We start from the raw sequence: 24,563 nt of genomic DNA, 5'->3' as shown, positions 1-24,563 counted from the left end.
AAGTTTGCAATGGTAAATGACGGCTTGAGACAGTCAGAGAAGAGTAAAATAGAAAAAGAATAATGTAACACAGGTATCAGGAAGTTTAATCATGAAGTAGAACTTGCCTAAACTCTTTTTGCAATAGAGTGGTTGTACTCACCTTGCTCTGGGATATCTTGTGCTTGCTGTTAAGTACGTAAACACCTTTGTCAACAGCCACCATCCCCACATTGGCCTTGTGATCTGCTTTCAGCTTTAACTTCATGGAAGCACCGGGACTTTGAACTTTGTTGTCTCGGTCTGTGTTACCCGTCACCTCCAGCTAAAAAATAACATAAATATGTTAGTTAGAAAAACCAAAACTATACATTACATGCATTTATACAATATCAGTAAAGTCCATAACATGGCTTTGCAGGTTTTCCTGGGTTCAAGGGACATCATCTGTAGGTACTGCAACAAACATTACCAAGAGGTACTGGGCCAGGGATTGGATATGAGATATCTGCCTCTAATGGGATGGGACCTGTTACTTTGACCTTAATAGCTAAAACACATTTTAGCTTTAGTTTCAAATCTCCAAAACTCCCAGCTGAAAGAGAAAAGAATCAGAAAATGTTAAACTGCCAGGAGAAACGGGTCCATTAAAGATGTGCACAATAGAAAATTTTGTTTTATTTTATTTTGATTTCATTCATTAAATAAATCACTCTATTTCGTCTTAGTGCCGGTTCACATTGATGCGCCTGCGGCGATCGCATGTAATATCGGAGCGCACTGCTCCTTCATTACATGCGATCGGGTGTGCGGTGCGAATTCAGCCAAACACTTTGTATGGCTAAATTCGCACTGCACCCACAGTAAAGACGCACAGGACCCTTTTTTTGAGCTGCATCAGGATCGAATCGCACAGCGGTTTACACTTGTGCGATCTGATCCTGTGCGACTGTACAGATCGCACTGCGATATGCGATCAAATTAGGGGTGTCGTTAACATTTCATTGACACCCCCAGCGTATCGCATATGGCAGTGTGAACTGCCAGGGGTGCGTTTGCGATGCGGGAACAGGCTGCGAATTTGCAGCCTTCCCGCATCGCATAAGTGTGAACCGGCACTTAATCGTTATGTTAGAATGATTCGTTTTCAGAACAATTTGTTATTTTGGGAGAGTAAATATTTTTGGAAGTCCTGTGATTATTTCATTATTTTGGAAGATTGGCTGTAATTGGTAACGCGTTAATTTGTTATTTTTGGGAAATTAATTATGCACTCTGAGTCTTTCCTGCTAGTCCAGCCCACAAAGAGAAATGGAATGAGCTGATTGGATGATATCAACTGAAGTGGCGTGGATTCGAAAGTTACAAATGGAACAAAATTATTTTTGGATTTATTTGTTATGTTACGATTCGGAGATTCTGACCGATCCACCTTCTTCCAATGCAAACAAAATAAGTCAAGGTTCAGATCTACACGGTTGTGGTTGATGCATTTTTCAGGCACGTTTTGTGGTGCTTTTTGCATTTTTAAACCTGCATTTTTGATGCGTTTTTGCATGCATTTTCATGCATTTTGCTTTTTGTGTTTATTTTTTTGTTCCCTTTTAAAAACATTGCATATAGCTGGGAGCGTTCGTTGCGAGCTGAGCTTTTTTTTTTTTCATTTTTGGGGTCTGGCAGTGATGGTGGCAGTGTGATTGATGATGGATCTACTTTTTAATGAATGAATTGTCAAAAACTCTTATTCATTTTTACACTTTTTTGGTGAATAGGTAAGGGTACTATGCACCCCATACTCAATCATATAGGGGAGGGCTGAAATTTGTTAAAGGGGGCTTCCAGATTCCGATAAGCTCCCCACAACCAAATAGCCCCCCTCTGCCTCAAAGAACCCCCCGTATTGAGGGCATGTGGCCTGGTATGGTTCAGGAGGGGGGACAAATAAAAAAACGCATCAAGAACCCAACACTTGCGTTTCTGGTGTGAATCCATTGAAGTCTATTACACACAAAATCCAATCTGCTGCGAGAAAAAAGTCCCCGACCCTTTCTAAAAGTGCACCGGCTGAAAAACGCATAGATGTGAACGTGTACCATAGAAAACCATGTTAAATGGACAGTGGAGTGTTACCAAAAAACAGAAAGCACACAAAAACGTACATAGGTGTGAACCTAGGGACCGTAGGAATCATTATCTTATTTCACATTTATATCTTACTACATTTTTTGCCATATGTATCCATATCAAATGTAGTGCATTTTTTTATGATAATGAAAAATGTTAATGCAAAAAGAATCAGCTGATTATCCCAGAGTCAAAGATTACCGCACCGCTCTCACCTGAATAAAACAAATTCATCCGAATTAATACGTATACATTTGTTATGGTATTAGGTTGACTTAATTTCCTTATTCCCAACTGACTTTGTCTGTTGGGACACGCACATACAAATGAAATGAATGGTCTTTCAAGTTCAACACCAATACAAAAAGAATCCTATTAGAATATTCATGTTACACTCACTAAAATTAATTTGGATCATTCATTATCTTGTTACGTTATTTCAGATGCTTCAAACATTAACAAATTATCGCATCATGTCATTTATATGAAACAAATAAATATGAATTAATTTGTTGCTTTCATTATAATTTATTTTTTATTAGTTGAAATTCATTACTACTGTGATTCAGAGATTCATATAAATCCGAATCTTCAAATCATGCAAATTTCATTCAATTTTAATTAGTACCAAATAGTACCAAAATGGTGTACAAATCTTCTCCCGTTGAAAATAATATCAAACACATCGCCCCATGTGTACTGATGATCCCTCTCCCCAGCGGATAACGCACTCACCAAAATTCAATGCCTCCCACTCTCATGGTTGGCACAAAACATTTGTGTGAAATATCTCGCTGTAAAGATCAAAAGTTGTCACCATGTATCTCCGTAGGAACATTAATGGCCATTAACATGTGAAGCAAATACATCTTCCAATAGTACAGTAAAATCTATTAAAAAGGCTAGAAAGCCACTCACATATTAAAAACACAAAGTAGTATTATTAAACCCAATGCAATCTTTGTGTTTTTATAATGTGAGTGGCTTTTTAGGGTTTTTAATACATTTTACTGTACTATTGGAGGATATCTTTGCTTCCTTTCACATGTTAATGGCCATTAACGATTGATACAGAGATACACCGTGACAACTTTTGATCTTTACAGCGGGATATTTTACACAAGTGTTTTGTGCCAACCGTGAAAGTGGGAGGCATTATCTGCTGGGGAGAGGGATCACCAGGCCACGTGAGGCGGTGTGTGTTTGATAATATTTTCAATGGTAGAATATTTGAACATCATTTTGGCACTATATGGTGGACTTGTATTCTTTTTATTTTCATTTTATTTTAATTTTGTTATGGACATTTCACTTTGATAAATTCAGGTATTCTAGGTGAAAACTTTACCTATAACCTTAAAAATTGCCGTGCGTCATTTCTGAGCCAGTGTCGCTTGACTTGCACCAGACTCCATCAGCTCAATTACCTGTCACCTCATCCCAGTGACACTGACCCAAATGTTTAACACTTGACTCTGCTTGTAATCAAACTTGAATCCCAGGAAGCTTGACTTTGTTCCCTTGAGGCCTCACTCCATCTTCTGTTACAGGAAGGGTGGCCCTATACCACAAGCCGGACCTGGGCTTGGGGTACCGTTCGCCAGGAAAGGAGCCTAGGCACACAAGCTCTTTCACTACTGGGGCTCTCTGCCACCTATGCCAGGTCACTTCCACTTCCTGACTGGCTGGCTGCTATATTCACATAGACACTGTAGTCCTTAGCAACTGCAATATAAACTTCTCTGGTTAGGTTGCCTGCACATTAGACCTTTGCACTGCATCTTCTCTTTATAGTGTCTTGTAACAACAAAGTATTTTACTAAAAACAATTTAAATACAACAGAAGGATAAAGATAACTTCTTTACAAATATCCTTTCCTAATACAAGTGCGTTCTTGGCACCCTTGCCCTTTGAGGCATTCATACCTTTTGGAGAATAGGAAATCTTTAAAGTTTTTTTCAAGTCCGTTAGTTCATGTCCTGGAACCCCTGCAGGGTTCCTGCCAAGGGGGTAAATATAAGTAAGGTAGCAATCACATACTTAGCACAGCTCCTTTTCTTATTAACTGTTGGCCCCAGCAGAGGGTGGTACCACTCAAAAAACCTGGGAAAACCTGACAGGCAGAGTCAACCCCTGACTTTCCAGAGGCACCAACTCAGCAAAGCAACATAAGTAACCAACACAACATTTAGTACAAAGAATTACAAAAAAAAAAAAAAAATACACACGCACACAAGGCATAACAACCCCTTAGTAAGCACCTGTTTACAGGATGAATATATTATTACATATACAGTAATCATATTATTGTTACATATACAGCATTCATATAAACTGAGTTGGAAAAGAGCAGAATAATTAAGTTTAAGCAAAGTGATTGTGCTCACCGTTCCCATACAGGTATCTTCCACGTCCACCCAAATGGAGTCAGATACAATGTCGTTTCCTACAATATAATATGCTATCAGGCGGAACGATGGTATGAAATCCATTGTGATCGGAAGGTTCATTGTCACCAGGGCCTGGCCAGCCAACCGTTGTTGTCTGTCTACTTTCAACACCCTGCCCTTGTTCATGATCTGTTTAGAGGTAAGAGACATAATAAAAATCAAATAAAAAGTGCCCTCCTTAACGACAATGAAAAAGAAAAAAGAAAAGAAAAAAATGAACATTTCATCACTGGTAATATTTGTGTTAGCACTGTCCTACACATTAAGCTTCCATTTTTTTTTTCTCTCCACTGAACACAGGGTCCCTTTGGGCTGCTGTAAAACACTTCTGTCTAAACAAAACTGTTTTCATAATGTGGTTTCTAATGACAGCTGTGATATGTTAACCTAACAACATCTTTGTCTCTGAAGTTGGGTTAGCAAAAAATAAAAATAAAAATGTATGCCTCAATCCCAATAACCAGCCAAATACCTCAGTCTAAAAAAACTGCCTTTGTAATTTCTAATGATAACATATTTAAAATCAGAGGAATACCTAGGGTGGGCCAGGGGTCAATTGCCATAAGTACAGCCAGTTGCAGAATGTTACGTAAATGCAGGCACAGCTCAATGGCCTAATATCTCTTCCAATTGTGCCTGTAAGGGTGCTTTATCTCAGTGACAGCTCATCACCTAAAGCACCATGAATGGTAAGGGCAGCACTTACCAGCAGCATGGACACACAGGCCATCTGCCTGACATGTAGGGACCTACAGTAGTAGTAAACACCATGGTCCTAATAAGGAAACACTTTACTATGAACATTGAGGCAATGACATTATAAGAGAAGGGGCTTAAATTATGTTTTGTGTCATCCACCAATTAATTGAGGTGGGATGCCAACCGGGTCTTCATCACACATAGATGGAAGGTTTGTCCTTGGGTGGGGGGCTCCAAATGAACCAACAAAGGATTCAACAATCCTAGTTTAAATTGCTTTGCCTTATCAAATTGGTGGGGTGGCATTTTATCTTATTCTAGAGGCTAACATCCCATGGAGAATAAATAAAACAGTGGAATTACCACGTAGGTAAAGTGAGTGATTTGGTTTTGAACTGCAGCATTGGTGTTGCGGATGTTGAAGTTCACATTAAGGTTGTCTCCAGCTTTGACCTCGGAAGTGGTGATACCAATATGTAGGTAATTGCCATTTGAGTTGTAGGCAACCGCTGTCATTGTTGCAGAGGCTTCTCTGTCCGCTTGCAAACCCTGAGACGTTCTCACCTATAGAGGAGAAGGTGATATAATTTAAAGTTTAATTTTGAAAACTGATAAAATAATGAAGAATTTATTCCTCCCGCACTGAACCAGCCTCCATTTCCAGATATAGTAAGGCAGTTGTGGTAGACTCACCTGACATTGAAGGCTCTAGGTGTGGCCCCTGACATCACCAAAGGGTCACATAAAGTATTCAGTGTATGTAATGCTATATGGAATTGTCAGAGACTGCAGACATGCTACAGTAGATGGTCAGAGACTGCAGACATGCTACAAGAAATCTTCTGAGACTCCTGACATACTACAGGAGAAGGTCAAAGATTCCAGACATGCTACAAGAGATGGTCAGAGACTGCAGACATGTTTCAGAAGATGGTCAGCAAAGACTGTAGACATGCTACGTGAGATGGTCAGACACTGCAATCATTCTACAGGAGATGGTCAGAGACTGTACATGCTTCAAGACACAGTCAGAGACTGCAGACATGCTATAAGCATGGTTGAATACTGGGGATATGCTGCAAGGAACTATTACAGACTGTTGGCATTTCACAAAAGACCACTAGAGATGCTTTTACAATCTCCTTGCAAATCAATGCTCCAACAATTGTGCACCTTATGTACAGCCCCCTTAAAATGACTGTCATCACATATGACATTCCTTTCAGAAAGATCTACGATAAAGGTCAGAAAAAAAATAACATGAAAAAAAAAAAAAAATAGAATGAACAACACAGAAAAAGGTAGATGTTCCATAAAACATTATGGTAGTAGTCATGTCCACTAGATGAATGTTATCAGCTACCTTCAAATATAACAGATGGGGATAGCAATCACATAAAGTAGAGAAGACCAGAGATTGCAGCAGACAATAGGAGACCTACTTTCAGAGCAGAAAGGTACAGAGGGTCACTCACAGTTATTGGCAGGCGGTTGATATTAGCAGCGGTGTTCAAGGTTAGTCGAGATGTTCCCTCAGATCCAGTCAAACCTTCAACATTTCCTGGTTGCGCCACCACTCTGATCCGGGTAGCTGGAGAACCATCTGGGTTTGTGACAAACACCTGAGGAATAGGAAAGTTCAGAGAAAGCCTTAGATTATATGGTGCAACATTTTTCAAAAGGCACCCCCTTCCCAGTGAAAGAAAAAAGATTTTCTGCTAAGTTTTCTCAAAATCTTACAAAATTTGCATGTTTTCCTTTTATGAACTATTCAGAGAGATTTTCACTACAAGATTTTGGGGTGGCAACTGACACACCAACAGGAAGGAAAGAAAAAGGAAAATAAAAAAAGTCAAGGGAAAGGGGAAAAGAAAGAAAGGAAAGGGAAAAGAAAGGAAAATGGAAACGAGAAAAGGAAAGGAAAAAGAAAGGAAAGGGAAAGAAAAGGAAAAGGAAAGGGAAACGGAAAACAAAGGAAAGGAAAAGAAGAGAGGAAGGGAAAGGAAAAGGTAAAGGAAAAGGAAAGGGAAAGGAAAAAGGAAAAAGAAAAAGGAAAAATGAAAGGGAAAGGAAAATCATAGGATAGCAAAGGGAAAGGAAAAGGGAATAGGGAAATATAGAAAAGGAAAGGGAAAAGAATGGAAAGGGAAATGTTAGCCAATGTACTCATTGAAAGCTCATTTCTCTAATGGAATCAGAGAATTAAATTTGACATATGTTGTACTTTTATCCCTTAAAAATGTAATGAGCACTATGTGATTCCCAAATGTTGAGTGATATCAGGTAGGTGTACAGCATTACTTTCTGTTTGAATCATAACACTAATCCATAATTCCTCCTGCAGTATAGCTGTGTTTGGGTTAGACCAACTCAGTAGAAGCTATTTATGCCTTCAAGATGTGAGGTTAAATTCCAGACATTTCATTTTCTACATGTTATCAACATATTTTAGATAATCTGCACGTCATCCTTACCGTAAGGTCAAAGGGCATTCCAGGCTTGAAATACTTGGACGTTTTAGTGAAGAGGATTTTATAGGGAGATTTCACAATATGAATATTTTCTAACTCGGCTTCCACCATTTCACTGCCTGGAAGAGAGAAGGAACAGGTGTTTAAAGTCACATTACTAAAATGGAACAGATAAATATAAAATAAAACAGCTACAATGCTTTTTCGTACTTAGAAAATAATCCTTTCATGCAGTTAATATTTCCAACTATTACAATATTTGTTTTAGGTGTAAAGAGGAAAGGTGCCCAAACAGGAGGTGAAGGAAGTCTCTTCAGTTGGGTTGCAGACAACAAATAAAGCTATTTTTATTTATTTATAAGTATATATAGTTATAGTTTTGGGATGCAGCTATGGGAATATAGATAAATAAAAATATATCTCTTTTTTGTGTATGTTTTGACCGTGCCAAGGCGCATGATCATGTTTTGAGGGATACCTAACGCTCATTGATGCATCCATGATTATAGTTTGGCGTTGAAGTGAGGACCCTAGATTTGTGGTGTTATTTTCCCCTTAAGGGGATTCTTTTGAAGCTAGTAAACAAATAAAACATGTCAGATATTCTAATTCTTCTCACTGTGAAATAAAAATTTTGGCTTTCATTCATTCTAAAGGGGCCTTCATGCTATATTCAACTCTGTATGTTTTTTTTTTTTTTCTAAATCTAAATGTGCGGGAGTCTCATCAATGTCTTCTGGTATATGTACAAACTCTATATAGCCTTAGTTTGCTGCCTAAACAACAACCTAAAAATATTTTAAGACTCAATAGACCAAACACACATCCAACAGCATATTTTATTCAACTATAAGTGCCTTAAATAGTGACATCTATACTTACACTGATCATAAATTTAAGGTGATAAATTCATACATATAAAATAGGTACTGCTTAATATTTTTTAGGTCTTCAATATCCATAGGTTCCAGTTGTTAATTGTTGTAATGTTTACAGGTCTATAATATCTTGTTTGATTTGGGAAATTGGCTGCCTTGGATCTATTTTAGGACCTTATATAATGTTAAAAGTGCATTTGGGCCTGTTGGGTCACAAAATGGTTTTGAAGAGCTATTTTTGTGTAGTTTGATGGTACTGGAGACTCTGGACTGCCTGTAAAAGAGTTTGCAGGTCATTTTGTGTGTTGTGTTGCCTACAAAACTGCTTTACAGAACTTGAGGGTTTACAATATGAGAGTTGTAGATAAAAGAGAGATTGAAATTAGGTGCACTGATAACACGTTTATTATAAATACTGATCTAATGTTGGCCTTATACATATAGAATTTCCTTCCAATGCTCAGGCAAGAAATGTAAAGATCACCCGTCCAACCATTCAGTGGTGCCTTCATGGACTTGACTAATTTCAAATGTGGTTTTCTACCATTGAGTGCATTGATTTTCATGAATGAATGTTCTACTTCTGGACCTTTTCAAGTGCATGGGCATAAGACTATTCACTATTTTATGGTCCAGGAGCAAATCCAATGATTAGAAATTTGTTAGTTCCCATTAGATTTAACAAAAATTTTCCATCTTTGTTCTTCATTTTTTTTTTTTTACTTACTCTAGTCAAAAATGATTATATTAGCGCCCCCTTTAACTTTTAGATAATTGAAGAATGTCCTGAAACTGACAATTTTCTAATGAAATTCTACAGGTGTAAGGTCAGCTTTAGTGGTTGCATGGTCGAATGAACCTAAAAAAGTTTACTGTAAAGTATATTCCTTTTGCTGATTAGAACATACATTTCTCCCTGCAGGAATTAAGGAAAAGCAACAGTCTGTCAGTACCTAACATGTTGCTGTAATTTAGACAATAGGTACATATTTCCTATGCCCACTCCCACTTAAAATGATTGGTAAATGGGCTATTGTTCCCCCTCCCCTTTAACTTTATGCAGAGGAACCAGACAGGGATGCCCTTTATCCCTTCTTTCATTTGCCACTGGGCTTCGGATTTAGACAATAAGTGTCCCTTAAGGGCAAAGCTCTGGGAGGTTGGACAGAATGTATCGGCCTTTATGCCAATGATATAATTTTGTATATGCAGGACTCTTATACCACCTTGACAGTGCCTATGCAGATATTTCAGACCTTTTGTACCTATTCAGGACTGAAGACTAATTGACAGAAATTCGCTTTGATGCCTTTATATCCTGCATCCCTGGCTGATGACTGGTGTCACTCCCCACTCAAGGTAGTTACCTCTTTTAAATTATAGGAGCTCTTTATCACAGTGTACCCCCCTTATGCATTTGCGGCTAACATAGCTCCCCTATTGGAATTTTTAAAATGGAAAAATGTTGCTGGCAAAAGCCCATGGCCTATGTTGGGTTTCTACAAATCGGGCCTGTTTGTAGAAGCATACCCTTCTCTGCATCTGGGTGGCACAGGTCTGCACCCACCAGGAACCAAGAAGCTGCTTTTTCCAGTAGAGGGCAAAAAAAACACTTATACTATTGTCACCCGAAAGGGGGGGGGAGGTATCGGGCAGCAGTTTCAGCATTGGGAACATGTTGCATGTTCCGCCTTAAAAACATGTGAACTTATCCAAAATTCTACTAGGTTATGGGCAGCTTAAGAATTGAACATGTGCACTCTGGATATTTTCATTTAGTTTGGATGCATCCGTACATCGTAGAATTTAATTTCACCATATTCATTATGTGGACCCGATTCATTGTTGGAATTCTTTTCATACCTTCAGCATTAATTTCCTATATTTTGTTGGTCCCGGTGGATTCAGTTTTTCTGGAAGATTGTTAAATATTCAATATATTATCGAATCAGATGGATTTGAATCCGAAGGATTCAATATTTTCGGACGCTAGTACAACCCACCAAGAGAAATGGCATGGGCTGATTGAACAATATCGACTGGTGTCATGTGCCTCCGAATTACTGAATGCAGCAGAATTAGGATCCATTCGTTATCCGAATTATCACACTCATTTAAATTTTTTATTAATTTCCCCATGGGCCAGAACTACTATGGCATTATGGGACGTCATCTAAATTGCTTGGTAATTTAGTTATACATTTTTTTTTTATTCATGGTCATTTGTTACTATGTTCATTCGGAGATTCGAATACACCCAAATCTTCAAAAATTCCTCAGAAAAAAACAAAATAAAACAAAACACACTTATCTATCAAGACTCCAATACTGCTTCTAGGTTGTCCACATTCTGGAAAGGCCCACAGTGCACTTTCCAGATGGTCCATTGTTGGAGCGCAATTGCATTGTTGGTCCAATTACTGTTACTTTTGTTTAGAAGATCTCTTTCTAAATGTCGTTCAAAGAACTAATTTTGATGATTATTCAAGGAACCCTAACTATCAAATGCCATTCGCCTCCGTTTCCAATCAAGGACTGTGTATAGCAAAGTGAGTCACGCTGTCGCCGCTGGCTTTTTCAGTGGAAAGTTAATTTGCAACTGTACAATTTACCATCAAGGGTGAAATGTTCTTGTAATGGGCTCAGTGGTGAGAGGCAAAGTGATTTAGAAAAAGACAGAGCCACCAGAAGTCTCAAATACATAAAGAGCCAGAAGGTCATTCAGTGTATCTGTGTCTACATAGCAATAAAATATCATTGTTACATGTAATGGATTCTCTGTGAAGGTCACTTTACTCACCTGAGTCAGTAATCACTGTGACAGACATATAAAGGGTGAACTGGAGCATGTCTTCAACATTCTTAAAGTTCTGCACAAAATCTTTTCTCTCTAAGGTAACCGTGCCTTCTCCATTTTTGATCTAGGAGATAAAATATGAGAGAAAAAAAAAGAATGTATTGTTAAAAAGAGAAGACAAGAACTGTGGTGCATGTGTGTGTATATATACAGTACTGTGCAAAAGTGTTAGGCAGGCATGAAAAAAATGCTGTAAAATAAAAGGAAGCTTTCAGAAATAGAAGTGTTAGTCATTTATTATTATTTATTTTTTTTTTTATCCAGAGTTTGAGGCCCCATTCACACTGGGGCGACGCTACTTCGGACCGCGACCTCCGAGGTCGCGGTGCGAGCAGCGCGCCGCGAGCTCGGAGCGGCTGCCACGGACTTCATAACATTGAAGTCTATGGCGGTCGCCTCCTGGTCGCCCCAAAGAAGCTCCGGACCCTTTTTCTAAGTCGGAGCGACTTGTGTCGCTCCTATTAGAACGAGTCCGTAGCTTCCCTATGGGAGGCGACCTGCGGCGACCTGTGAGGCGACCAGGTCGCCTCACAGGTCGCCCTAGTGTGAACCGGGTGTGACAATAAAAAATGTTTGTTTTACATACAGTGCAAAAACATCTCAGTCGTATGATTGATGTTATACAAGGATCAGCATGAGAATCAATGCCCATACAACAGAATACAGAGCAAAGAACCGCTAATGCCTAGAAATTATTAATGAAAACAGTAATCATTGATCAGCTACTTGTTAACATCCGGGGAAGTCCCAGCATGTCAATAGGGAACGTATTTGAAGGATCCGCAAAAAAAGTAAAAAAATGTATATATATATATATATATATATATATATATATATATATATATATATATATAATAAAGATGAAATTTAAAAAAATAATAAAAAGGTGGGGGGGGGGAGGCACATATGTCCCTGGGTTGCCTTGAGGTTTCTTCAATAATGCCTTGGCACAATGCCTAAAAATTATTCAAAAATTGTATACAAGCCAGCAGGTGAATCAATCCTGCCTTTCAGTTACACAAAGCCATGGGTTTTCATTATGCACCATTACGACTTTCTAGACATCTGTTGATAAACTGGATATCTGTTGCCTGCACAGCATCCTTGTTTGGCCCTCCTCTGTAAGATTCTGGTACCTTTGGTACCCTTATTTGCCATTTTTCCTTTCAATATTGCGTCCCACCTTTCTAGTTAGGTGGAACGCATATACCTTTAAGTCGGATGACGTCATCGCTGAGCGCCGCAGAGCGGCTATTTCAATCGCCGGCTTTCTCTCTCACGTTGTTCGTTCAATGTGCCTACATGCTCACAAGCCTTGTCTTGCTGCCGGAGCCTCCAGCTATTTGCCTTTACCTGGAACAGACCGGAACCTCGCTACTGATCCCGTATCTCGCTACCGGATCACTCCCTCACTACTGGACCCCTCTACTTACTAACCTTACTAGTGATAAGTACCCCACAGGGGAATCCTCCATAACTAACTTACACTATCTACCTCTGCACATTAAGGACTGTTACTATCTATGCATACTAATTCTATCATCTGCACTGTTACATAGATTGCTAGCTCTTGAGTCTACTACCATCTATCCTTGCACTGGGTTAGTCTATCCTGTATATGTCATCTGCTGTCCTTACCACCTGTTACCATACATGATTACTAACCTATCTGCATTCTACCTATTATCATCTACTACTCTCCTGAACAATACTATCAAGTGCTTACCATTACTGTCACTGCTCACACCTGTCCCTTCAGCACATCATCTCCATACTATCATATACATCCTATCACTCCAGGAACATCTTATTGAGTGTGTGTATATCTGTATGCTGAAGCAGACAGGCCCACAGTGATGAGTCTGGAGAGTTGGATCTGGTATTTCAACACATCTCTACATGACTACTGAGTGGAGATTCTGCAGCTGCAAATCCAGCTTACTATAAAAACGCAGGAGCGTTACAGATTGAACGAACCTAAAAAATGGATTCAGCAGAATTACCCACTCAAGTGACACAATTAACACAACAAGTAAATGCATTAATACTTGCTCTTACTGAAGTAAAAGAAGAAAATCAGACTCTGAGACAGCAGGTAACCCGTCTTTCACAGCTTACTGCATGTCAATTGCTTTTTTTGCTAAAACCTCGTACATACCCTACTGATCAAATTAAAGTCTGTACCGTTATTTCATACTTAACGGGTGATCCACGGGCCTGGGCAGACTCTCTCTTTGAGAAAAATGATCAGCTTCTCAACTCCTATCCTTTATTCCTAGCGGAACTTGCTAGTTTATATGAAGACCCCAATAGGCAGAGTACTGCTGATATCCAATTAAGGGCTTTAAAACAAGGAAGGAGACCTGTAGAAGACTTTGTAGCAGAGTTCAAAAGATGGACCCTTGATTCAGGGTGGAATGATACATCTCTGCGAACTCAGTTCAGACTCGGGTTGTCAGAAGCCGTTAAAGACGAGCTCGCCCGAGCGGATTTACCTGGCACTTTGGATGCCTTAATACAACTCAGTATCAACATTGACAGGCGACTGCGAGAAAGAAAGGCTGAGAAAATGGGAATGCCATTGTCTAGTCCTTCTCGGATTTCGGCCGTTGACCCTACTCCTATGGAGGTAGGAACCATACGCCCACCTTTATCAACTACTGAACGAGCCAGAAGAAGATCCAGAAACCTCTGCATGTACTGCGCATCCCCGGATCATTTGATAAGCATCTGTCCCCTTGTCCGCAAAAAAGAGGGTGAGTGTTCACATGTCTTGCTAGGGGGATTAACGACTTCCTTTTCTAATCCCTATCTCTTTGTTCATTTAACATTACAGTGGGACCAGACTAGGATTACCACCAAGGCTATGATCGACACAGGATCTTGTGGGAACTATATCGATACACGTTTTGTTACCTTAAATAAAATACCTATTATTTCAAAACCTAAACCTGTTTCTGTTAGTTTCATTAACGGTATTCCGCTATCTTCTGGTCCAATCACCAATCAGACACAAGCACTCCTTGTCACTGCTAACGAGTCTCATATGGAGACCACCACTTTTGATATACAATCTTCACCCCATTTTCCCATTATTTTGGGACTTCCCTGGTTACACACACATCAACCAATCATAGATTGGAAAAGACGGACTTTAACTTTCCCTTCTCACTATTGCGAGATTACGTGTAACCTCCCATCTTATGGAAAGATCCTGTCTGTGGTGTCAGATGAGATTGCACCACTATGCTATCAGGATCTGTCCGAAGTATTCCTTGAGAAAAATGCTCAAGTGTTGCCTCCCCATAGGGATTATGATTGCACTATCGATCTACTCCCTAACAGCAAATTGCCTTTCGGTCCTGTTTATCCTCTTTCACAGGATGAACTCTCTCATCTCAAGGAATACTTGGATGAGAATTTGACAAAAGGGTTCATCAGACCCTCTACTTCTTCCACAGCTGCAGGACTTTTCTTTGTCCGCAATAAGGATTCAAGTCTTAGGCCTATTATCGATTATAGGCAATTAAATACCATTACAATAAAGGATCGCTATCCTTTACCGCTCATCCCTGAACTCATTGAACAAGTGCGTGGGGCTACCTACTTCTCTAAATTGGACCTAAAAGGGGCATACAACCTAATCCGAATCCGTGACGGAGATGAGTGGAAAACAGCATTCAGAACCAGATACGGATTATTCGAATATCTTGTGATGCCATTCGGGTTGTGTAATGCTCCCGCAGCTTTTCAACGGTTCATAAACAACATCTTTAGAGACTTACTTGATGTCTGTGTTGTGGTATATCTGGACGATATACTTATCTATTCTCGATCTCTGTCTGAACATATAAAACATGTGAGACTTGTGTTATCCAGATTACTCGCACACAATCTATACGTGAAATTAAAAAAATGCCTATTTCATAAAGAAGAAATATTATTCCTAGGATACATCATATCCAAAACCGGAATCAAGATGGATATGAGCAAGATATCCTGTATTCTGGATTGGCCTATACCAACAACTCGTAAGGCATTACAGCGATTCCTTGGATTTTCAAACTTCTATAGGAAGTTCATCAAGAACTTCTCTGCTATTGTGAGACCTCTCACACAACTTACAAGTATAAAGAAACCATTCAAATGGTCAGAAGAAGCAAATGGAGCTTTCCGCTTGTTAAAATCAAGCTTTACTTTGGCTCCCATACTACGCCATCCAGACCCATCCCTCCAATATATTCTGGAGGTAGATGCGTCAAATATGGCAGTAGGAGCAGTTCTCTCCCAACGACCAACAAATACTTCACCACTCCACCCAGTTGCTTTCTTCTCAAAATCACTAAGCAGCCCAGAGGTGAATTACCCAGTGGGTGAAAAGGAGTTGCTTGCCATAAAACTGGCACTGGAGAATTGGCGACATCTACTTGAAGGTACCCGATTACCAATACTCATATATACAGATCATAAAAACCTTCAATACCTCCAGACTAACAAAACTCTTTCCCACCGGCAGGTACGATGGTCTTTATTCTTCCTAAGATTCAACTTCCTAGTGACCTACACGCCTGCAGACAAAAATAAAAAAGCAGATGCGCTATCACGATTAACCGAAGATAACTGCACCGAAATCCCTTCTATTCCTATAATACCCTATGAACGTATTATTGGTGTTGTTCGTTCCCTGAAGGAAGAGATTTTGCACAGTATAGGATTGGATTCACCTCCACCACAACTAAGTACTGATGCAGAAGGCTTCCTCTATTACAACGACAAACTCTACATACCCCCTACTATGCGCACCAAGATCTTGGAATTATCACATGATGTGCCTATGGCAGGACATATGGGTATGACGAAAACCCTTAATTTGCTTACCAGGGAGTTTTGGTGGCCTGATATTAAGACGTCTGTACAAAAATTTGTTTCTTCATGTGACATCTGTGCAAGGTCCAAAATTGACACTACAAAACCATCTGGTCTACTCTGCAGTCTACCAATACCCCAGGTTTCATGGGAAGTTGTGACTTAGACTTTATAGTAGAACTACCACCTTCCAAAGGATTTAATACCATTCTAGTGTCAGTGGACCATCTGACAAAGATGGCACATTTCATTGCTATTCGTAGACTACCTTCATCTAAACAAACAGCGGAACTACTAATGAAACATGTGTTCAAGTTACATGGAATTCCAAAGACTCTTTTATCCGACCGTGGTTCACAGTTCATCTCCAAGTTTTGGCAAGCTCTATGTCAAATACTACGGATTGAGCGAAATCTCACTTCTCCCTACCACCCTCAGACCAACGGACAGACTGAAAGAGTCAACCAGTGTATAGAACAATATCTGCGTTGCTACACATCATACCTACAGGATGATTGGGTGGACCTCCTCCCTCTGGCGGAATTTGCTTATAACAACGCAACCCACAGTACTACTAAGCAAAGTCCGTTCTACTTGAACTATGGGTTTCATCCCACACTTCTTCCACCACGCATCCTACCATCAAGTAACCCAGTAGCCTCGGATTATCTTACCCAAATAAAGGACTCTCTGGGTTTACTTAATACCACTATCTCACACGCTCATAGTCAACAAAAAAGGTACTACGACCTTCGTAGAAGACCTTCTCCGCAATATGCTATTGGGGACCTCGTTTGGCTATCGACAAAAAATTTAAGGTTAAAGATCCCTAGCAAAAAGCTTGGACCTTTATTTCTGGGACCCTTCCCAATTAAGAAACTCATTGGAAAAGCTGCAGTGCAACTCACCTTACCGGCAGATCTCAAAATACATCCCATCTTTCATGTGTCGCTACTGAAACCACATGTTCCTAACCAAGGAATAAGGCCTACCATCTGGCCTCCACCTCCAGTACAAGTTGAAGGCGGAGAAGAATATGAGATTAAGGAGATTTTGGATTCTCGTATCCACAGAGGAAGACTCCAATATCTCATAAGATGGAAGAACTATGGACCCCAAGACGACACCTGGTTGGATACTTCTGATGTTCACGCACCTAGGCTTATACGAAGGTTTCACTCGAAATACCCGGAGAAACCAGTGCTATAGGCCTTCCGGAGCCGGCCTTAAGGGGGGGGTACTGTAATGGCACTTTTCCACTGCAAGTACCGGCTCGTACCAGGTCGGCTCTACTCGGCCCTGCTTGGCCCGGTTTGCTTTTCCACTGCTGGTACCGCATGGTATAGTGTCGGAACGGTTCAGTACGGTACGGTATAGGTTTGCTTTTCCACTAAAGTAGCACTAAGTTAAGTGGGTGGGATAACAACGGGGTGGGTGGGATTCTCTGACCAATCAGTGGCTAGTAGTGACTGCATGCAAAGGATTGTGGGATATGGTACCAGTTTGGTATCTGTTGGAACCACAATCGAGTAGGTACTGTTTTTTCAGAGCCGTACCGTACCGTTCGGTTCCATGCAGTGGAAAAGCAAACCTATACCGTACCGTACCGAACCGTTCCGACCCTATACCATGCGGTACCAGCAGTGGAAAAGCACAAAAGCGTGCCGAACCGGTACGGTTCCATGCAGTGGAAAAGCGCCATAAGATTCTGGTACCTTTGGTACCCTTATTTGCCATTTTTCCTTTCAATATTGCGTCCCACCTTTCTAGTTAGGTGGAACGCTGAGCGCCGCAGAGCGGCTATTTCAATCGCCGGCTTTCTCTCTCACGTTGTTCGTTCAATGTGCCTACATGCTCACAAGCCTTGTCTTGCTGCCGGAGCCTCCAGCTATTTGCCTTTACCTGGAAGAGACCGGAACCTCGCTACTGATCCCGTATCTCGCTACCGGATCACTCCCTCACCACTGGACCCCTCTACTTACTAACCTTACTAGTGATAAGTACCCCACAGGGGAATCCTCCATAACTAACTTACACTATCTACCTCTGCCCATTAAGGACTGTTACAATCTATGCATACTAATTCTATCATCTGCACTGTTACATAGATTGCTAGCTCTTGAGTCTACTACCATCTATCCTTGCACTGGGTTAGTCTATCCTGTATATGTCATCTGCTGTCCTTACCACCTGTTACCATACATGATTACTAACCTATCTGCATTCTACCTATTACCATCTACTACTCTCCTGAACAATACTATCAAGTGCTTACCATTACTGTCACTGCTCACACCTGTCCCTTCAGCACATCATCTCCATACTATCATATACATCCTATCACTCCAGGAACATCTTATTGAGTGTGTGTATATCTGTATGCTGAAGCAGACAGGCCCACAGTGATGAGTCTGGAGAGTTGGATCTGGTATTCCAACACATCTCTACATGACTACTGAGTGGAGATTCTGCAGCTGCAAATCCAGCTTACTATAAAAACGCAGGAGCGTTACATCCTCATCCCCTGTCCCTCAGCACTGGTGAGACATTACCTGACTGATGGAGAGAAATTGAGGGAGAAGAGAAACATTGGGGTACTGGTCAGTACCCCAATAAATCATCTTTAATGTTGGGTGTCCTACATGTGGATGTTGCTGCATTATTTAAAGTTATTAGAATCGTTTTTTACATTTTAGAATGGGGTGCCTGGAGACTGTGTATAGTTTTAAAAGGTTCCTCAGATGAAAAAAGGTTGTGAAACACTGCTCCAGACAAAGGCTGGGCCAGAGGCTGTACTGAACCAGTCAAAAAGAAGAGAACAACAGGGGGGGGGGTTTGGGGGAGAGAAAAAGGAGATGGGGAGGCAAGAAAGAAGGATAAGTAAAAAACAAAAAGGGGGGGGGGTGGCCATCGCAAGCTCACTCCAGCAAAGATCCACCCACATCTCCTCTCATCTACTAGAGGGGTGAGGCTCAGTCATACAAAAATGTAGCTAAAAAGCCCCCTCAGTTAATTTTGTTTCAGGCAAAAAGGCGATAGACCTAAGTAAGATTCAAACGGTATTACCTGTGAGTCGTTTTTTTTGGTCAGTGGTTTGAAGGTGAAACCAAAAGGACCAGGAGGATGTGAATTTGGAGGAGGAATCTTTTGTCAGGTCAATGAGTTCTTCCATATCGCAATTTTAGTGAGGCGTGTAAACCATTCTAACAGGGAGGGGGTGTGGGTCGTACCCCAGTGGATCGGGATACACATTTAGTCTGCATTCACCATATGCATGGTTTCCGGCTACAACCAAACATTTTGACTCATCAGTCCAGAGCACCTGCTGCTATTTTTCTGCATTTATAACTAAAAAGGCATAAAAGTGATAATTAATGAGCCAAAATTTGTGAAACAGTGTATCAAAACATCAAACTCATTTCTAAAGCCCAAATTTGAATAAAAGAGGTTATGAGCATATACTGTAGATGCATATATAAACATATAAACATATACATGGGCCCCACCTTATATACATAAATATATATGTTATGGACAGTCTTCCCAAAAGAGTTGAAGCTGTTATAGCTGCAAAGGGTGGGCCAACCCAATATTGAACCCTACGGACTAAGACTGGGATGCCATTAAAGTTCATGTGCGTGTAAAGGCAGGGGTCCCAATACTTTTGGTAATAAAGTGCATATATATTGTACATATAAAAATAAACATAAACCCCACTTTAATTGACTCAAGCCCCAGACCAGTGTATTAGGTCCTCATGGACACTGGGTGTTTCCCAGCTCTTCTTAATGCTTTTTCTGCTGGCATGAGAAAGGCAGTGTAAAAAAAAAACACACTTAAAGCTGTTTAGGTGTGTCAAGCAATTGGGTGTTTATTCATTCCACTGGCCAGAACAACATTCTTCCCTTTGAAATGAATAAATGCTCAAACGCATAAACGCGCCTAGTGTTTAGCCGCGTTTACACACATTTAAGTGCGTTGAGTGTTTTTTTTCTGCCAAAACGTTCCTCTCCTGGACATGCAAGTGATGTTTTTTTTTTGCCTCTAAAGTCTAAACCCTGTAAAAGCCTGTGTGCATGGACACATAGTCTAAAAAGGTGGAGCATTTAGAGGCAGAAAAAAAAAGTAAAGAGCCCTTAAAAGCAAAGTATTTGATGTCCAGTGTGCCTAAGGCCTTAAAGCGGTATAAAACCTAAAACAGACTTTCTGGCCAGGTGAAAAAAAGGCAAAAAAAGACCAAAAATAAAACTAATACAGCCGTCACATCTAAGAATTGTTAAGCTGCAATATAATACATGTTTGCTTTTGAGTTTAATACTGCTTTAAAGTGGAAGTCCATCCATCAATTTAACAGTATAAAAAAAAAAAAAATGACATTACCGGCACGTGCTGTGAACTGTCACATTGGTGTGCATTCAACAAAACTGTTAAACCATCCAATTGCTGGTGTCATAACTGATCATATGTGCAGCTCCATGGCAGTTGAAGATTAAACAAAGACCAAGATGGCAGCTTCCTTTGCTGAAAACAATATAAGGGTTTAGTTCCACTTTAACCACTTCCATACCGCAGTACGTCATATGACGTCCTGGGCTTTGAGTGGGAATATCTCAATGATGGGTGCAGCTGCAGGCATCATTTAGACATCATTTTTTTTCAGCCAGAAATTCCCAGTACTGTAAGAACAATCATAGCAGCTGTTCAGCCGCTTGATTGTTTTTACAGGCAGTGGGAGGGAATGATCCCTCCTTCCGCCACCCTCCTGGGTTTCTACCTGCTCGCCTGTGCAATTGGCGAGCCAGAGAAGGAATCCGGCGGTGGCGAAAGTTCACCATAGAGAATAGAGAGACCCAGGCGTGACGTTATGACATCACGTCTGGCCTGGCAGTTGTAAATACTGCCGTGTTCTCAGCTGGAAAGCCGAGATCATTTTTTTTTCCCTTTGATCCCAGGCTTTTCAGCCTGGAGGAGAGATTTAAAGGGAAAATGTAAAAATAAAAAATATAAATAAAATAAACAATAAAGAAAAATAAATAAATAAAGTGCCCCTGTTCCCACATGCTTGCACGCAGAAACGGACGCATACAAATGTCACACCCACATATGTAAACGGTGTTCAATACACAAGTATTTCCGCGAACGTTAGAGCGAGAGCAACAATTCTAGCCCAAGATCTCCTCTGTAACTCTAAACTGGTAACCTGTAAAACATTTTAAAACGTTGCCTATGGATATTTTTAAAGCGGTAGTATACTCCGCTTTTTAATTTTTACCGACAGGTAAGCCTATAATAAGGCTTACCTGAAGGTAAAATTAATATCTACTAAACCTGCATGGTTTAGGAGATATTCACCTTGCATGCAGCCGCTGACACCAGCGGCGCATGCGCTCTGAAGGTCTGGCGTATCTTGCTGGACCTTCATAGCTCCTTGCTGGCTCCTTGCCGGAAAGTCAACTCCTGTACGCATGCGCGGGAGTGACGTAATCGTGGCTCCGGCCACTCACAGCGCCGGAGCTGCCAAACCCGAAAGAGACACCAAGGGAACATGTCAGCTCCCTCAGCAGTGTCCGGGCGACCGTGTGGGGGCTCCGTTCTAAGGTAAGTATTTCATAATGTACTAGTATGCGATGCATATTGTCCTGCAGGGTTTTTTGTTTGTTTTTGGATACACCGCTTCAAGTACCAAAGTTTGGCGCCATTCCGCTAGTGTGCGCAATTTTAAAGCCTGACATGTTAGGTATCTATTTACTCAGCATAACATCAACTTTCAAATCAAATTGGGCTAACTTGTTTTTTGCCCGAAAAAAAAAACACGTTGAAAAATTGCTGCACACATACCGTGTGACATAAAAAGTTGCAACAACCGCCATTTTATTCCCTAGGGTCTCTGCTAAAAAACATGTATAATGTTTGGGGGTTTCTGAGTAATTTTATAGCAAAAAATGTATGTATTTTACATGTAGGAGTGGAGTGCCAGAATTGGCCTAATTTTGAAAAGTTTTGAGAGTTATGAAAACATTGCTTAGCAAAAGTTGAACTGAAATATAATCTTCTAACCTCAATCCTCCTAAGGGTATTCGGAAAGCTTGTCTTTACCCCATCCTTTGCTACTCCAAACAATACAAACGCTGACCCTTCCACATCTTTCCCATAGAGGTACCTGAGAAAAGAAATAGAAGAACGCAGTAAACAAACCAACCAATGAAACATTTGTCAATGAGCAATGCACACTTCCTGTACAGATATTACAGATCACTAGAATAGATATCACCGTTCACTGAGAAATCTGAATATTTGTATGATAGATAGATAGATAGATAGATAGATAGATAGATAGATAGATAGATAGATAGATAGATAGATAGATAGATAGATAGATAGATAGATAGATAGATAGATAGATAGATAGATAGATAGATAGATAGATAGATAGATAGATAGATAGATAGATAGATAGATAGATAGATAGATAGATAGATAGATAGATAGAGTTTTTTCCATCATATATTTACGCTGTACTCACCTTACTCCTAAATCTACGACAAAATCTTGATCATCAATGTAAAAGAATTTTTGGTCTGGGATCAGTTTGATTTCAAACGTCGGCAATACTAAAGACAGAGAAAGACGGTATTAGGAAGTTATACATTTATTTTTACCTTGACAGTACAGGACAAAATACTTACATTCCAACTGAACTTTCACTTTAAATCACTTACCTTCCAGGTGCATCAAAACAAAGGTGTTTAACCACTTGCCGACCAGCTGCCTCAGTTATACAGCAGCAGGTCAGCAGGTTAACTGTACAGCGGTCCGCGGGAGCGATCCTGGGGGCGCTCACCAGCTGGGAAGCTGATGCACAGGGCCGGCGGCCGCGATTACTGCCGGGCACCCGCGATCGCTTCCGGTGAAGAGAGAACGGCAGTCTGCTGTTGTAAACACAGCAGACCGTTGTTCTCTCTGGAATGAACATAGAGCACCTGTAATCCTCCTATTTAGGAACACAGGTCTCTGTGTGGATTCCATAAGCCCACCCCCCCCCCCCCACAGCTATAAAACACCCCCTAGGCTCACACTTAACCCTTTGATCGCCCCTGGTGTTAACCCCTTCCCAGAGATGTATAGTAACGAAGTAGAACTACTTAAGTACTGTACTTAAGTACCAAAATGCGGTATCTGTACTTTCCTAGAGTATAATTTTTTTCTCCTAGTTCTACTTTTACTTCACTACATTTTTTCGATGATTTCGATACTTCTACTCAAGTATTTTTTTTTTTTTGTGCTGCATAGTTACTCGTTACTTTTAAAAAAATTACCACTGCCAGAACAGTAGATGGCAGGTTACATAAAGCTCAAAAAAATGTGTATAATGTCATTTGTAAATCAGCGCATACGAAAATAAAGGCTGTGTATAATAAAAGCTGCTATACCAAATCTTTCCAATAAAAAGAAAATATGAAACAAACAAATAAATTGTGCTACAGCGCTTAAAGTGCATCAAGAAACTACTAACAAACACAACTTGGCTGTGCGAATAAAGTGCCTGTGCAATCGATATAATATCATTGTTGCCCCCAGTGCCCTGCCCACACTCCACACAGTATCAAAAATAAAGTGACATGAATGTGCTAAACCTAAATGCAGTGAAAATAATTATTCCCACAATTTAACAGTAAATTCAATTCATATAAAATATGACAATAAATCACAATAAAATAAGTTATGAAATAAGTTAGGTCAGGTGCGTGCAACAAGTTGAAGTGTGTAAACCTATACATAGTTACATAGTTACATAGTTACATAGTAGGTGAGGTTGAATAAAGACAATAGTCCATCCAGTTCAACCTGTGTAGGTGTGTGTGACTGTAATCATCTAACATAGCCCTCAATCTCCTGATCCTTGAGATGTAAGTCTAAGAGTCTTTTGAAAGTCACCATACTACCCGCAGAAACCACCTCTTGTGGTAGACAATTCCACAATCTTGTAGCCCTAACAGTAAAGAACCCCCCACGTTGCCTGAGGTTAAAACGCTTCTCCTCTAATCGCATTGTATGTCCTCGAGTCCTCATGCAATTCCTTCGAATGAACAGCTTTTCTTCTAAGCTGAGATCCCCATTAAGATGTTTATAAATTGCTATCATGTCCCCTCTCAGACGTCTTTTCTCCAGGGAAAATAAATCGAGCGATTGCAGCCGCTCTTCATAGGTAAGGTCCTCCAACCCCCTAATCAGTTTAGT

At 40.3% G+C, this 24,563-nt stretch overlaps 2 protein-coding genes across 5 annotated transcripts in view; both read right to left on the bottom strand.

The window, feature by feature from the left end:
- The window catches only part of LOC309553574 (A.superbus venom factor 1-like), a 1,719,715-nt gene that overhangs the window by 75,308 nt on the left and 1,619,844 nt on the right, over window positions 1-24,563 (bottom strand). The window lies entirely within an intron of this gene.
- Window positions 1-24,563, bottom strand: part of LOC309553573 (A.superbus venom factor 1-like) — a 128,877-nt gene that overhangs the window by 75,308 nt on the left and 29,006 nt on the right. The window contains exons 7-14 of the mRNA XM_082254845.1: window positions 22,849-22,936; window positions 22,383-22,485; window positions 11,403-11,523; window positions 7,728-7,843; window positions 6,729-6,875; window positions 5,617-5,817; window positions 4,492-4,683; window positions 143-304 (exon numbers count right to left, since the gene is read on the bottom strand). Of these exons, the coding sequence (XP_082110971.1) occupies window positions 143-304; window positions 4,492-4,683; window positions 5,617-5,817; window positions 6,729-6,875; window positions 7,728-7,843; window positions 11,403-11,523; window positions 22,383-22,485; window positions 22,849-22,936 (1,130 nt within the window). The remainder of the gene's footprint in view (window positions 1-142; window positions 305-4,491; window positions 4,684-5,616; window positions 5,818-6,728; window positions 6,876-7,727; window positions 7,844-11,402; window positions 11,524-22,382; window positions 22,486-22,848; window positions 22,937-24,563) is intronic.

The sequence above is a fragment of the Pelophylax lessonae genome (genome assembly GCF_965119305.1).
Source record: "Pelophylax lessonae genome assembly, chromosome: 4".
Lineage (NCBI taxonomy): Eukaryota > Metazoa > Chordata > Amphibia > Anura > Ranidae > Pelophylax > Pelophylax lessonae.
This window is presented reverse-complemented; position numbering and strand designations above follow the sequence as displayed.